At 44.2% G+C, this 15955-nt stretch overlaps 1 protein-coding gene across 1 annotated transcript in view; it reads left to right on the top strand.

The window, feature by feature from the left end:
- Window positions 1-3867: 3867 nt before the first annotated feature.
- Window positions 3868-15955, top strand: part of MYOM3 (myomesin 3) — a 57085-nt gene continuing 44997 nt past the window's right edge. Inside the window, exons 1-6 of the mRNA XM_030539207.1 lie at window positions 3868-3973; window positions 6835-6967; window positions 8206-8280; window positions 10200-10359; window positions 11698-11855; window positions 15584-15679. Coding sequence (XP_030395067.1) covers window positions 6861-6967; window positions 8206-8280; window positions 10200-10359; window positions 11698-11855; window positions 15584-15679 — 596 coding nt within the window. The 5' untranslated portion in view covers window positions 3868-3973; window positions 6835-6860. The remainder of the gene's footprint in view (window positions 3974-6834; window positions 6968-8205; window positions 8281-10199; window positions 10360-11697; window positions 11856-15583; window positions 15680-15955) is intronic.

The following is a 15955-nucleotide window of genomic DNA, read 5'->3' as shown; positions in this document are numbered from 1 at the left end:
CACTAAAGGTGGGCAGGAACCAGATTTTCCATTTAGTGGGAAGTTCTGAGAGTTCAAGAATTTTTGTTGTTGTTTGAAAACAAAAAGTTCAAATTTTCCATGAAATGAGATTAAAAAAAAGCGCCACCACCACCAACTTGATTTCAGGTCAATTGAAACATTTCATTTTGACAAAAACTAAATATTTCATTCCAATTTTCTGATTTTTCTTTTTAAATTTTTTGTTAAATGTTATCTAGAAAACAATGGATTTCATCTGAAGAAGTCCTTTTGATGTGAAAAATTCCATAGGTGTTGAAATGGAACTTCTGGCATTATTGAAATGCTTCATTGTGGGGAGAGGGAGGATGTTTAAAATGAAATTTCATTGAAATCAATGCATTTTGGGGAAACATTTGGATGCAAACAGCATTTTTTGTCACAAAACCATTCAGATGAAAAACTTTTCACCCTCTCTACTGCTCACCTGAGAGGCGCATCACCCACCATGAGTCAGCCCCTGGGTCACCTGGCTCTAGAACTGCCCCTGGGCTAAGTGCTTTCATCAGGAGCTTGTCTAGAAGTGCTGCAAAGGTGCAGATACTGGCTATCAGCCTGTAGAAGACATTTCTATTGTGCTGCCTTTGCTGATGCCATTTGGTGCCATTGAGTTGATCTGGACAGTTGTTTCCATAGACGCCATTTGCACTGGTTCATGAATCACGTGTTTCTATGATGCCAGCAGAACATTCTCCCCTAGGCAATTACAGCTGCAGATGTTGCAACAGGCCAGCTGCCTGTTAACATGTTTCCAAAGAAAAGGCTGGGTCAAAACATTCTGCGAAGCCACTCCTCCACTGGCAAAGGCTCTGGCTCAAGCCAGTGATGTGGGCTTCTTTTTCAGTGGTGTCGCCTGCAGGCTGGGTATCTCATGTCAGCAGCATTCCGGGCGATGCTACTCTGGGAATAATTAAATGCCACCGTGCTGCATGGCTGGTGTTGTGAAACAAAACCCAAGATGCAAGATCAGCAGGGACAGCACAATGGGGGAGGGCAAGGCATCTCGGCGACAGCTTTTAAAAGATGCTGTTGAGAAATACAGCCTGTGTGCTTTATTTAACAGCCTTTTCCAGTCCCTCTGCTCTCTGCTGCAGGTCTTTATCCTTGCCACACCCTCTGAGGCAGAGCTGTGCTATTAGCCCCATTGTACCGACGGGGCATTAAGGCACAGAGAGACTTAGGGCCAGATTTTTAAAGCTATTTAGGTGCCTAGAGAGTCAGCTAGGTGCCTAGTGGGAGGTCACCCACTGAAAACTCCCACTGAGTTTGGATCAGGCCCTAAGTGACTTGTCAAGGGTCACATAGGAAGCTTGTGGCAGAGCTGGGCACAGACTCCAGGTCTGTCAGGTCCCAGGCTTGCGCCCTGACCACTGTTCTATCCTTCTTTCCCTGTTGTATCCCTCGTGGCAGGGAAGAGACCAGACTGAACTGTAATGCACATGGGAGAGATCAATGCCCATTGAGGTCAATGGAAAGGCTCTCTGGATCCAACCCTATAAAAGGGATTCTTGATAGAGATATTCCCAGTCCCCTGCTCTGATCACAGCTTGCCCAGGACATGATCATGTATGTCCTTTGGGCCCTGAAATACTAAACCAGCAGGAGATACATGCTTGTCTAGTGAGTCACCCTATGAACTGAATGAAGGGGATGTGTCTTCTCTCTGAAACTATTCTCCTGAGGTGGGAGAGGCAGGGCAGTTACACCTCTAATTTTACTGAAGCTGTGTTGTTTCCACCATCCCCTCTATGCACTGAGCATCACTATGCTTCTTTTTGCTTCTCTCTGAAACCGATCTATAGCCCCCGTTGTTATAAAATCCATCATGGAAAAACAGCTGTGGTAATAGCCTAATGATCTCAGGCTGCTCTTTTCCATTCCATGGAAGGACAGCTCCAGATAAACAGCCTGGTTTCAACGTCGCTTCAAAGGCCTTTTCATGCTAGCCAGCTATACCTCACTAACTGGAGATAATTTCACATTTTCCTTGGCTTTGGGGGATAAGAGGGTTTAGGCGTCAGAAGACGATAAAAGTTGGAGTTGCCTTACAACAAAGGCCTCGCTTATTCTCAGCCAGATGTCATGTTAGTGACAGATGAGCCTTGTCATGCCAGTTGTCTTAGTGACATCAGCATGGCAGGTGCCATCTGTAACCCTACAGAAAGGCATTACACTCTTTATCTTCTCAGCTATATCTAGGGAGCTGTCACATAGCCACTCCCTGTGCCAGCCACCCTGGGCACAGCTTACAACAGATTGTCACCAATGCAGCCTAAAATGTGTTCCTAAAGCAGGAGATGAAGCACTGGGTGCTTATCTCTTGTGTGCTCTTTGTTTGCTTAAACTTTTCAAGGGGTCACGTTTGAAGAGAAGTAAAATGGAGACATTTTCGACTCAGGTTTATTTAAGCAGCGGCACCTTGGGAAAGACTAACTAAAACAGCAGCTGGAAAGCTCCAAACTTCAGGAATGCAGGCCGAGTGCAACGACCCAGAGGAAAACACTGTGATTTGCTATCTCTGCAGGCCTAGGAGATCCAGTAAAATAAGCTTAATGATCTTAATCCTGGCCTCCCTGTGTGGAGGTGTTTACTCAGAAGGGGCCAAGAATGGGTTGCTTCAGGGCAGCTCAAATGGGTGCAGTGGGAGAACTACATGAGAGAACTTGAAAGGCATCCGCAATTTGGTGCGGGGCAGGGCTATTCACCTCCATGGGATCAGAACATTTCCACTGCTCAAGCACGTTCGTGTCTTTGCAAATTAATAAAGTCAAAGCATGACTTCCAGCTGAGCCAAGATCTGAATGGCTGGCACTGGCCTGGCCTCTGAAGAGCACCAGCATTCACTGAGCTTGTCTAAAATTGTTGTGAAATACGGAAAGCTCTAGGCTCCCATTAAGAATCTGAAGAAACCCCTATAACAAAGCTCGCTTTGAGAGGCTCTACTCAAAATATGTGCCCGTAGCTCCATTCTCTGGATGTACAGTGCACAAGCTCAGCTGGCGAATGCTGCGGCAGTACATGGCAGCGCTCTGCCAATTCACAACTCTCGCTGCTTTGAGCAGTGCTACACGGATGCAATTGGATTCAGCTGGGAAGTGCCTGACTGACAATCTACTCCTGCAGCCCCCTAAGCCAGCCACTCTCAGAGCTGCATCTCTTTTTTCGTAGCAGGACCTGAGACCACAGAATAAAAAGCCAATCCCTCGCATGGGTGGCAGCAGTTTGTCCTTATTGCAACATAGACAGACTTTTAAGTAAAATCAATCATTTCTGCTGATGAGGCAGGCCTCAATTTTCCAGTAACTGTGAAAGTATCAGATAAATGAACTATGTAATATATTCCACAAATGGAGACAGCTGTAAGCCAATCAAAACACTGATTTGCCATCAGCTCCTGATCCAATGAGATTTTGATGCAAATTGGCTGGAACTGGCATTCACTAAAGAGGTATCAAAGTAACTGGTTCACTCTGTTATTCAGCAGCTGTCCACCAACACATGGGGGATCCTGGAGGGGAGATTAAAGTGTTCTCAATTCATTTCAGAGGCTTTGTGAAATTCTGCCCAATGTAAATCAGCAATGGGTAATTCTATGCTCCCATGCCCTTAGATCTGGCAGCATCTCTCCCCCGTTGTACCATTTTAACAACAGCATTAATTTGCCTGACCTAGAAAAGGTTTTGCAAGTAGCTGCCAGTGCAGCAAACTGTTCAAACATTGTAAACCATGGATAGTTTTCCCCATTGTCATTGCAATGCTATGGCACGATGCTATATTTAAGACTCCAGGGTGGGCACTTACCCATAGGGCACATTCTTTTGGGAACAGTCATTCTTAATGTCATCAGCAGGGAAAAGGAAACGGTCCTGTGTCCTTTAATTTCTTGTGGACAGCCACTCTCTCTGGTGCTGCTCTGGGTGAATCTGGCTTATCTGTAAGTAGGCTACAGTTTATACAAGACTTATAAGACTTTTATAGCGGCATCAGCTATTGCAAGTGTTCATTGAACTTGCACATGGAGATAATTCATGCTTCTTGAGTTTCTCTTGCCTGAAAGAGTTGCTATGTTTCCTCCCCCACCAGTCTTTTCCTTGTGAGACTGTTTTTCCAGCAAGAAGCCATTCAGTTGTATTTTTTTTCTAAATAGATCATTACATTTTGGACTGGAAAGCAGTCAGCTGCAATTCAGCTGACATTATGTTTTAACAGAACAAAGCTCTGTCTCTCTATAGCAGACCTTAGGTTGCAGAGCACTGAATATTAGTTCAAAACGATCAAGGAAAAAAACTAAACTAAAATAAAAGCAAACATGAAACAATATTTATGTGTAGACTATGGAAACACATATCCGATGCCTGGTAGTTATTTTTCAGCTGAAATATAGTTCAGAGCATATTTTAAAGAGCATAGAAGCATTTTTCTGAAGAATTAGGTTGGTCTTATTTTCTTTTCCTTATATTTCCTTTGCTGTCTAGGGAAGACTTTTCTAAAGCTGTGTTCTACTGATGGAACAGTGATATGATAATTCTATAGTTTACGTTGCATGTTGGGATATTTTGAGTTCACTATAACAATTAAATTTTCATCTTGGGTATTTTTAAGCAGGTTACTTATATTAACATTTACACAGCTTATTAAAAGAATTAGACTAATGCAACATAATTGTAGTAAAAACTGTATCTTCCTGGCTGAATAATGGTTTAGGACTAGACTGCAATAAACTAAAAGCCAAACTAAAATAGCTAGGGAAAAATTCCTTCCATTGAAATGAGTCAGTGACAGATTTAACTGCATGGGTTTTCAAGGAATATTATTAACAAGGGTAACATTTTCCAAAGCCACGTAGGATCCTAAGCCTCATTGAAAATCATTCCGATTCAGGTATCTACAGGTCTAAGTCATTTTGGAAAATAGGACTTAGGCTCCTAAATCCACCTAAGCATGTTTGAAAAATCTACCCCAAATCTTTTATAACCAAAGACTTTTCCTACCCAATCATAGAATCCTGTAATTTGTATGTTACCCAGACTGATTTTGTTTTCATGTATTAGTCACATCAGGGCCACTCTGGAGGACTTCAGTTTGCTTTAATGCAGTGGGTTTCTGAAAAGATTGTAGGTGGGGCGGGCTAGGGAGGGATACCCTTTTAAAAGTTGGTTCCATTTAATCCCCAGACATTTATTCAGTACTTAAAAACAGCTCACTGCATGTTCCCGGAGGAGGGGCTGCAGGGATAGCTTAGCATTTTAGGCAGCCGATGGGAGGAAATGGACCAGAGCCAGTAGCCACATTTTTCATCCCCCATATTTCCACCTCCAGCAAAGAGAACAAATAAGAGAGGATTCTTCAGCTGTTTTAGTGAAAATCCTGTGGTTTATTGAGTCATGAGATTTTTTTTTTAGACAAAACTTAACCCTTTGATTGCTGCAGGACTCTCTCAGATCTTCCGTAATCTTCTTCAGGGAAATAGGGGAATTAAATGAGCTCCCAGGCTCTGCCCAATGGAATAACGGGAGAGTTATCTTTGGACTCCCAGCAACACAAATGTGTCTCTTCCATATAGCTGGTTTGCGCACGAGCATTGCAGTAACAGACCTCATGGTATATCTCTCCCCATAAGAGGGATTACCAGAGAGAATAAGGCTACAAAACAACAGTGCTGGTTCAGGATGGATTTGGAGAAGGGGAGGTGGCCAGGTTTTGCTTTCTTCTCTTCTACCATTCCATACCCACCTGCCTTTCCTCCCCACTCCTTCTAGCCCCCTGCTGTTTAAAAAGCCTCCTGATATTAGCTGTGAGGAGTTTACAATGCCATGGCCTTTTCCTAAGATGGCCCTACCAGGAGCACCAACTCTTCTCAGCCTCAGCGTAAAGGGTGACACCACTTGGCCAATCAGATGGCCTGACTCGTGTCTCAACATTCCGTTCATCTTACATCACTCGCCACCTGACTGTGATTCTCAGAGAACAGTTAATGAATATGAAAAAGTTAAGTTTTTTAAATTAAGATAAAAGCACATTTTAAGGTGCACTCAGATTTAAAAAGATTTTGGTTTAGTCCATATGGATTCCAGTCCAAAACTCTGCTAACTTTTTAACATTGACCTCAATGTTTTAAGATTGTCTATCAAACCTATTTTAGTTTAATTTATCCCACCTCATCTACCCTATCTGGCTCATCTAGGTTTTATACCAGACTCCTCCTTGTAGTGTCTGAATGCTATTTTGGAACTTGATCCCATGCCCATGGAAGCCAATGGAAAGACTCCACTTGATTTAATCGGACTTTAGTGAACAATCAATGTAGTGACTGGATTTTAGCTATTTATTGTTCTTCTCCTGACTCCAATTACTTTTAAAGGCTCTTGAGGGACCCTCTGCTCTTTGATTTTCATATTTCACCAAGACATAGAACCAAAATTGTTCACAGATGTTAAGATCAGAAGCGGCTGTTCTGATCTCTTGCATAACACAGGCCAGAGAACCTCACCCAGTAACTTCAGCATCAAGTCCAGCACTTCTGTTTGAGCTAGAGAATATCTTTTAGAAATATTTTTTGCACTGCTTTGTTTTTAAGGCAGATGCTAGTCCCAGTTTTTAAAATGGGAATCCCTCATTTGCGAGCAAATGGATGCTTAGGAACCGAAAATAACTAGCTGCCTTAAAGAACTGAGACTGGTGTCATTGAGGTCAACAGGTGCTTATTTGTATGTGCAAATGAAGGGTTATCCTGGACTGTCAGAGATAGCCCATTTCAAAGGGGGGCTCAAGGCATATTTGACTCTGTACTGGCAGGTAAGATCCCTCTGTGAGTGCTCAGCATGGAAACTCGGACTCTGTTTCATCGCAGCGAGGAGGAGCAAAAGGAGGAGAGACAACGCAGCTTGCAAATGACCTCTACCACAAGAAAGGCAAAGTTCAGGTCCAGGTGAGTCAAGGGGCTAGTGATGAGTCAAAGAGTTTATGATGAAGTGAGTCAGGTCCAAGTGAATCAGCCAGGCCTAGGCAAGTCAAGGGACTAGTGGTGAGTCAAGGAGTTATCAATAAATGAAATAAGGAGGATGCCTTGTTCACTTATTCATACAACACACTCAGCTACATTCCATGTTGCCTAACCTGACCTGTGGTTTCACATAAGCAACTGATTTTTTACTGCCTGCCCTAAAGTGCTGTGTGTGCCAATCTATGAATACTGCATCCCAACCCATCGAAGAGTGGTAGATGAAGTAAGTAAGTAGATGAAGATCTATGGGAAGAATAGCTGATGTTAAGAGACACCCTACAATAACAAGTCCATCTGTTGGTCCCAGATCTCATAAGCCATCCCTACAATTATAAACCATTGCATGTGTGGACAATGGCCCAAAGAGGCAACTCTACAATAATAAACCCATGAGTGCAGTCCAGCCCTAAGTAGTGGCTCTACAATATGAAATTAGTGTCTGCACAGCCTCACCCACGTGAGAGACCCTACAATAATATGCCTGTGCACCTACAATAAGGGAAAAGGCCATAAAGGTCCAGATTTCAGTTTTAAACATCCAAGAAGAAACTATAAGAGGAATGACTGCAAATACCTTTGTTGGCCTTTCTCTTAGGGGCTATTGAAACAGATCTTCAGTGTTCAAATTATTGCTCAATATACTCACTCTACAGCATGGTCCTCCACTCTCTTGTGCTTTGAGTTTGGTGCAATGGGGGCCCAGATTCTCAAAGGTATTACACCACCCAATTCCCACTGAAATGAATGGGAGCTAGGAGCCTAAACACCTATGTTAACTGGGCCCAGGGCTCTTTCTCTTCTCATTCATTGCTGTAAATCCAGCCCAGATTGGACATGGCTGAAAGTGATTTCCATAAAATGGCTATGGTTGGATGGTCATATGGGACAAGCAAAGAAGACTGGGGTAACATTTCCAAAAGTGTCTACGTGACTTAGGTGCCTAGAAGCCTAATTCTCATTGACTTCCAATGAGGCTTCTAAGACCCAGATCCTCAAAGATATTTAGGTGCCTAAATCACTTTTAAAAATGGGACTTAGTTTCCTAAATCAGTCACTTTTAGAAATGTGACCTTTTCTGCTGGACGCTCACAGTTCCAGGGATCGTGTTCTTTATGAGTCTATTCAACATGATCTGAATTCTTTTTCTTGTCTGTCACTTGAAGTGAGGAAGAAGAGACTTTCACCATTTCAGAATTATCCATAGCAGCTGCCCTCGCCTTGACCTCAGAAATATCATGGTAGGTCTGACATGAATATTGCTACTACGGTTGTATAGAGTGGGCTAGATTTAGATCACATGTACCTAGAAGATGCACAGATTTACAATAATTCTTAATTTGAACCAAAAATAGACCTTGTAATGTTACTACCATAGATTTACCCAGACAAGGCAATTTGTGTATATGGTATAGTGTCTTTTAGTTAGAGAAGGAGCCTGGGAGCCAATGCTATTTGGTTCTATCCCCAGCTCTGTAAGTGACTGCATGACCTCAGAAAACTTCACTTCACTTCTCCCTGCCTCTGCTTCCCATCCCGAAACTGATGATGACAATCCTCCTCTATCTCCCAGGGGAGATATGAGGTCTAATTAATCAATGCATGCATGCATGGAAAAGCATTTGGAGATCCTTGTTGGGAAGTGCAGAGTGCTATGAGATGGACCCATAGAGTCAAGGGACACATTGTGCATCTTTCATAGTGCCTGGGTGAATTTTTAAGAGACCTGCAGCCCATTCCTTCCCTCAGTGAGATTAATAGCAAAACTCTCAGTGACTTCCTCTAGGTGCTGGACCTAGCCTCAAGTTCCTAAATTCTCATGCATTCATGTTTATCTATATACCCCATTCATTTTTCCATCCTAGCAAGTAAAAGTAAGTTTGAGAAAGGCTCTTTATCTCCAAAGCTCTCATTGGAAAGAAAACACTATGGGACAAATCCTAGCAACATACCAGAAATTCAGAAGAGCGAGGACTGCAGCTGCTTGGTCTACTTGACTCAAGACCAGAAGCCAAAAATTCCTGGCTTCTAATTCAACTTGTTTTCTATGTAGCCTTGGGGAAGTTACTCAGCTGCTCTGTGCCTCAGTTTCCCCATTCTACAATAGGGTTAATAGTTACTAGCCACCCGAGAGGTGGTGAGGGTTAATTAGCGTATGTTTGCAAAGAGTTCTGAAGATGTGAAGCATCAGTATATACACTGCCAGATTCAGCCAGTGGAAGGGAATCCGTGTCATTACTAGGCAAAGTACCATGCAATCGGAAAGCTCAATGCACCCCCAGGGCACAGCTAGCTGAAAAACACAATTTCTGTCCCGTGTTGCAGCCCAAATTGGGACAAAAGGTCAAAATTTTGGATTTTTTCACAAAACAAAATATTCTAACATGTTTTGTTGCTATATAGGGTAAAAATCTTTGGTTTGAACTTTACCATTTCTGCTCAGTCAATATGTCACAATACCAATAGTCCAAATGATAACGTCTAAATTAAATGTTGCAACCTTCTCGAAACAAAATGTTTCAATAATTGCATGCTGAAAATTCGACACCATTAGGATGTTCCCATGAAATCTTTTGATTTAATTGAATCAGCATTTTCTGAAGGAAATCTGTTGTCGGAACATTGTGGACCCACCACTTTGCTCCAGGCTGGGATGCTGGTCACTTGCTGTCTTCAAGCATAAAATGCTCATTGCTAATGGAAATGTGTTGCTGCAGATGGCAGAATAAATAAGTACTTGCTTTGAGGCTAACTGTGCCCTTACTCCTGAGCCCACTCTGTTCTGCAATTAGCAGCCGCTCCTACAGCTGGCTGCTCCAGGCCAGGACTTAGAGGAGACTAGGCAGCATAGTTAGTCTGGGAAGGAGAGAGCCAGAGAGAATCACAGCTCCAGAGACCACAACAGGGAATTTCTATGGGACACTACACATGACTCCTAACCCTCACCCTCCTAGTGCCATGGTGCACAACAACCCATCATGGCAGCATTGTCTGGTTTCTAGTGTTCACAATAGCAATATCCCATTTGTGCCCACTTCTGAGTGGGTGCTGGTGTGTCCTTCCTTATAGACCTGCATAGATTTAGCCCAGTGTTTTTGCAATGAAAACCCACAAAGGACTTCACCAGATGTGGCTGTTTTATTAACATTGGCTGTTGCAGGGAATCCAAGCTGAGGAGAGAAACTACCATCATAGAGCTGGAGAAGCGGGGTCAGAAGAGAGTTCGGTTTGGGAATGAAATGGAAAAGCTGGAGAAGGCGGTCATTAGGAACTGCAGGCTCCTGCGCGTGAAGGCTGATCGGAAGGCCTTTCGAAAGAAGGTCAGAGTTGCAAAGGGATTGCAAGAATATCCAGAGTTATAACAGTTAATGCTAACAAACATTATGTGGAAGGGCTATTAACCTTTTGCTTCAGGGCTTAAGCCGATCTACAACTACTGGAGATCAGGATGAGACCTAGCTTATGTCTACACTACAGCATTAACAGTGGTGCAGCTCCCATGTGTCTGATGACGATGCTCTAAGCCGCCAGGAGAGAGCTCTCCCATTGGCTTAATAACTCCTCCCTCCAGGAGAGGCAGTAGCTAAGTTAGTGGAAAAAGTTCTCCTCTGACATAGCATTGTCTACACCAGCGCTTAGGTCGGTATAACTACATTGCTCAGAGGTGTGGATTATTCACACCCTTGAGTGATGTAAGTTATACCGAAGTAATTTGTAGTGTAGACATAACCTGAATGTAGCACCAGATTACCAACATCTGTCGCGAAGGGGCTCCTACACCTTCCTATGAAGCAGCCAGGGCTGGCCACTGCCTGAGACAGGACATTGGGCTTGATGGACCATGGGTATGATCCAGTCGGGCAACCTCATGGTCCTAAGAGGGGGAATTTCTGGCCATTTTCTTACAAACGATGAGTGATTCAAAATCTATCCCAGAAACTATCTACTTTTCGTTCCACCCAGGTTAAAATACTACAAAGCTAGCTGAGGCCAGAACCATCCATACAGCCACCACATCCATGCCTGGCACTCCAGCAGAGTGATTGCTGTGTGGGTAATGGAGTGAAAAATGTAGCCCTGTATTTCCTTGCCATTTCCACCATTGATGCTGTCTTTGGAGTTAACAGAGCCCCACCATTCTCTAACATTAAGGGGTTAAGTAACTGCCCAAAAGCCAGCTTTGAGGTTTCTCTCTGCCTGCTCTGATTCTCAGTAGAGAGTCAAGGCAAGATCCTCGGTAACTTAGTGATGCTCCTTTGAAATGAACAGAGTAATGCTGAATTATTCCAGCTGAGGATCCGGCCCTTAATTCTTTACTGTCACTAAATCCAGCCAGGAGAAAGGCTTTCAGAAGTTGCATGCCCCTTCAAGAAAGTGTATATTCTGGGACAGTTTGCTCTCAGCTTGTTAACAGAAGGCATCTGCCACCAGCGTTGGGGTTGGAAACTTTCACCCGCGCGAAGCTATGAAAGTGGTGTGCAGCTCTGTTTTGACAACCACTCCAATTAACTTCAGAGCCAAGACCTCTGCTGGGTGGGAGCAGCCTGCTGTTTTGAAATGGGAGAAGGCTGTTGCCATTACAAGTGCCTCTTCTGCAAATGAACCTCCATCATTGAAACTTAATCCTGTTGTCCTTGTCCATTCAATCCTTGCCCTAGGCTCTAGAGAAGGCCCGCCGGGAGAAGGAGTACATCGAGCTGCTTTCAAGCCGGCCCCCCTTGATCTGGATCCCGCTCAGAGTTCATGCAGTCTGGGAAAGAATGGGGGTGAAGCTTACATGTACCATTCTGGCTTCCCCTCCACCACAGGTCACCTGGTGCGTGAGTTGGGAGTGATGATTGGGGCTGACTTTGTGGTTACAAAGCATGCACTTTGAGGAGCAAACAGGAGTGCAGCATCTAGGTCTTGTTAGAAAGCTCTAAAAGACGTGGGGGAGGGAAGCACGGTGTTCGGAAAATACAGAAAACACTTTCCGTTCTGGGTCAGTGCTTCAAATCCCTTCCCCAATTGGCTGGAAGTTGTTACCATCTGGTGACTCTGTGTAATGAGTGGCTCCCACTGAACAAGGTGTCCAGGTCTGAAAACATTGGCGCAGTCAGTAGAAACCAGTCCTCTGACTGGCAGTCTCAAGAGAGAAGCCCAGGATCCAATGGACCCTGGAGAGAGAGAATGGTTGTGGTTTTTGTCCCAACGAGCTGTCTGAGGCAGGGCTGACTCACACTTCAGTGACATGGGGCATAGAGAACTTGCCCTGCTTCTGTATCAATTCTGTGCATAATCAGAAAACCAAACCCTCCAGGACTATCAAAGTGGCTGCTCTCTCCAGCTCCAGATTCACTCAACAAATTAAAGGGGGAAAATATATTGACAATTCAGTGGAAGTTTTATTTGATCCTAATGGCCTCTCTGGATAAACTAGACTTCAGACAGACTTGTATTCTTATATTTAGTTAATTCATTGCAAGTACCCATTGCATGTATAGTGGGGCTAGTTCAGCTGCATGGGTTTTTTGCATATACATTATTAGCCGCCTTTAATTCAGTGGAGAATAGGTTATTGGCTGTAGGACTGGATAGCCTGGAGGCTTGTGAAATTGCTATAGCCGTGAGCAGACCTATTCCAGGTTATTTTGTTTTATGGCTGGGGATGTTGACAGACCCCACCTAGGGTTGCCAACTCAAAAAATTTATTCTAGCACTAGAAAAGGTTCAGAAAAGGGCAACTGAAATGATTAGGGGTTTGGAAAGGGTCCCATACGAGGAAAGATTAAAGAGGCTAGGCCTCTTCAGTTTTCCCTTTCAGTAGAGAAAGTGGATAAGGAAAAGTTATTTATTTATTCCCATAATACAAGAACTAGGGGGTCACCAAATGAAATTAATAGGTAGCAGGTTTAAAACAAATAAAAGGAAGTTCTTCTTCACACAGCGCACAGTCAACTTGTGGAACTCCTTACCTGAGGAGGTTGTGAAGGCTGGGACTATAATGATGTTTAAAATGGAACTGGATAAATTCATGGTGGCTAAGTCCATAAATGGCTATTAGCCAGGAAGGGTAAAGAATGGTGTCCCTACCCTCTGTTCATCAGAGGGTGGAGATGGATGGCAGGAGAGAGATCACTTGATCATTGCCCGTTAGCTTCACTCCCTCGAGGACACCTGGCATTGGCCACTGTCGGTAGACAGATACTGGGCTAGATGGACCTTTGCTCTGACCTGGTATGGCCGTTCTTATGTTCTTATGTTCTAACTTTCTATTTGCAGAAAACCAAACACCAGTGCTCTGCCCCCTGCCCCGCCCTTTTCCAGAGGCCATGCCCCTGCCCACTCCACCCACCTCCCTCCGTCACTCGCTGTCCCTCACCCTCACTCACTTGCTCATCTTTACTGGGCTGGGGCAGGGGGTTGGTGTATGTGGGGGGAGTAACGGTGAGGGCTCAAGATGCGGGTATGGGCTCTGGAGATGAGGGGTTTGGGGTGCAGAATTGGGCTCCAGGCTGGGGCAAGGGTATAGGAGGGGGTGAGGGCTCCAGCTGGGGATACCATCTCTCTCTCTCTAACAAGTTTGATTGTGGTCAGGCTACATCCTAAAAGTCTGGGTTCTTTGGCAGAGATTAAACCCGCCCCAAACCTCAGAGATCAACACACTCAGACTGGGAAGTAAGAATCTGGATCCAAAACTCTGTGGCTCTTGTCCACTAGCAAGTATCTTATCCCAGTGGGACAAATTAGTTGTTGACTTAGCCCAGATATCTACAGTCCATGTAGCAAAAGAACTGGGTAATGGTAGAAGAACATCAGCTGTTCCAGAGTAAGCAAGGATAAGAGGTATGTTTCTTCCAAGGAAGGGTATTGTTGCTGTATAGACGTGAAAACAGACGTGCTTCTGTTGCCTCTGATCAGGGATTATTTATTTCTTTATCCATCTGTAGCAAAGGATGACACAGGCCATTTCAAGAAGCTCCTGGTATGTTCAGGAGCTGTTGTGTCTAATCTTCCTTCCTCTCTGGACATCATCCTTGCTTTTATTTTGACATGGTCATAGAATCGGAGGGGTTCAAGGGGGTTGGTAGAGGGGCAAGAATGGGAGAATTCTGCAAATAGGCTGCTACACAAAGGGGGAGATGGCATTTTTAGTTTACATCAGTCTTCCCATAAACTGTAGCAAATCCTTGTATCCAATATAGAGTGTAGGACAGAAAGCTCCAGAGAGGCCTAAATGAGGCAATGTTATTTTATTATTTATTTGTATTGTAGTAGCACCTAGGAGCCCCAGTGTGCTGGTGTACAAGCACAGAACAAGTCCCTGCCCCAAAGAGCTTACAATCCACATCTAGAGCTACTAGAGTTACACAAATAGGCAAACAAAACAAGAAGAATTGTACATTGGTGGAACTGACTCCGAAACTGATATGCCTCAATTCCTCTCGCCCATTAAAAGCGTCAGGGAGGTTTATGAACAGGCTTTAAATTTGCTCTTCAAGACTGTTCCATACAAACTTTTTCAGGATGTGGCCTCTTTGATTCACTCCCTCCAGAGTTATCTCATCCGTCAGAGCAGTGTAGCCTATGTACCGATAAAGAACTTAGCTTTGGAGAGTGGCCATTGTGCTAAATCTCCCCATCTCCAGCTTGTGCTCATGAATCTTGGTCATTGGCCAGCATCTTAGAGCGACAAGACTATTTTTCCAAAGCACTAGACAGGTGCAGAGACACTGGACTAATCATCAGGATACCATACGTGCCTTGGGATTAAACTGCTCTGGCCCCTAAAATTTGAGAAATATGAAGTGACTCTTTTCTGTTTACTGAGCTTTGCTTAGTTACAAACTCACAGGATGGAAAATATCATCAAGATAGCTTGGGATTTGTCTGCAGAACTTACTGTTAACAACAGCCGAGCAGAAACAACAAGGAAGCCAGGAATAACATTTCACACACTGTGCACCGAGGTTCTCGCTCAGTTTGACAGTCAAATTGACTGTCCTCAAATGAAAATGCTTGAAATAGTCAAACATTAATTTCAAATGACTTTACGAGGGGAAAATCTCCTCCACTGTCAAAGTTTCAGGTGGGCTTGGGGGCAGATTAACTTCACCCACTCTGGTTCTTTTGCACCTTTCCAGCAGCGCAAAGGGAGCCAGATGTCCACATTAGTCAGACCCAAAAAAGCCAGCTCTTATACCTCCCTCCCTGCAACCCTCAGAGCAGGAGGGGTATATATGAGGTAGGAAGTGGCAGGCAGGAGGAGTGGTTGGAGAGCCATGCACTCTGGCAATCCCCAGCTGGCATATGGTCCCTAGGCAACCATAGCCAGGTGGAACAAGGTAAAGCAGGCCCAAGACTGCTCTAACTTGTGCTGAGGCAGAGAACCAGGAAGATGTGACCAGCTGTCCACTCCCTGTTCTGCTGTGCCCCATGGAAGAATCTGCCTCTACGTGTGGCTGGTGGTGTTACTTTGAAAACAAGCTGTTAAATATACCCATTAATTTTCGTCTAGACTAGAACATCCCTCTTGAACAGTGTGTCACTTTTATATTCAACTAGGTATAAAAATGGAGTCCGTATTGATCCCCGACTGGCTCCAGCAGGGAAATACAGGATCCAGAACAAGTTTGGCATGCTCACACTAGACATCAATAGGTAATGTACAGACCTTCTACTTAGCTCCTTCTTCATGGCAGTAAGGCCTGGTCTGCTGAGATTCCCAGGCCAGTTCTGCAGAACAAAGAGGGCTGGAGGAGGACTGGAAATGCACCAGGAGTCTGATTCTCCACTGCCTTGTTCTAGGAACTTACCAGGATCAAATCTCTGCCCATTGTGAGGTTGACCCAACACTTCTAATATCTCACTGGGCTTTAAATATTATTTTATTTTGTTTGAACCTGTATAAATGGAGGTAGATGCAAAATCTCTATG

The sequence above is a fragment of the Gopherus evgoodei genome, chromosome 20 (genome assembly GCF_007399415.2).
Source record: "Gopherus evgoodei ecotype Sinaloan lineage chromosome 20, rGopEvg1_v1.p, whole genome shotgun sequence".
NCBI classification, from domain to species: domain Eukaryota; kingdom Metazoa; phylum Chordata; order Testudines; family Testudinidae; genus Gopherus; species Gopherus evgoodei.
The sequence above is the reverse complement of the archived record's forward strand: the minus strand, read 5'-3'. Positions and strand labels throughout refer to the sequence as shown.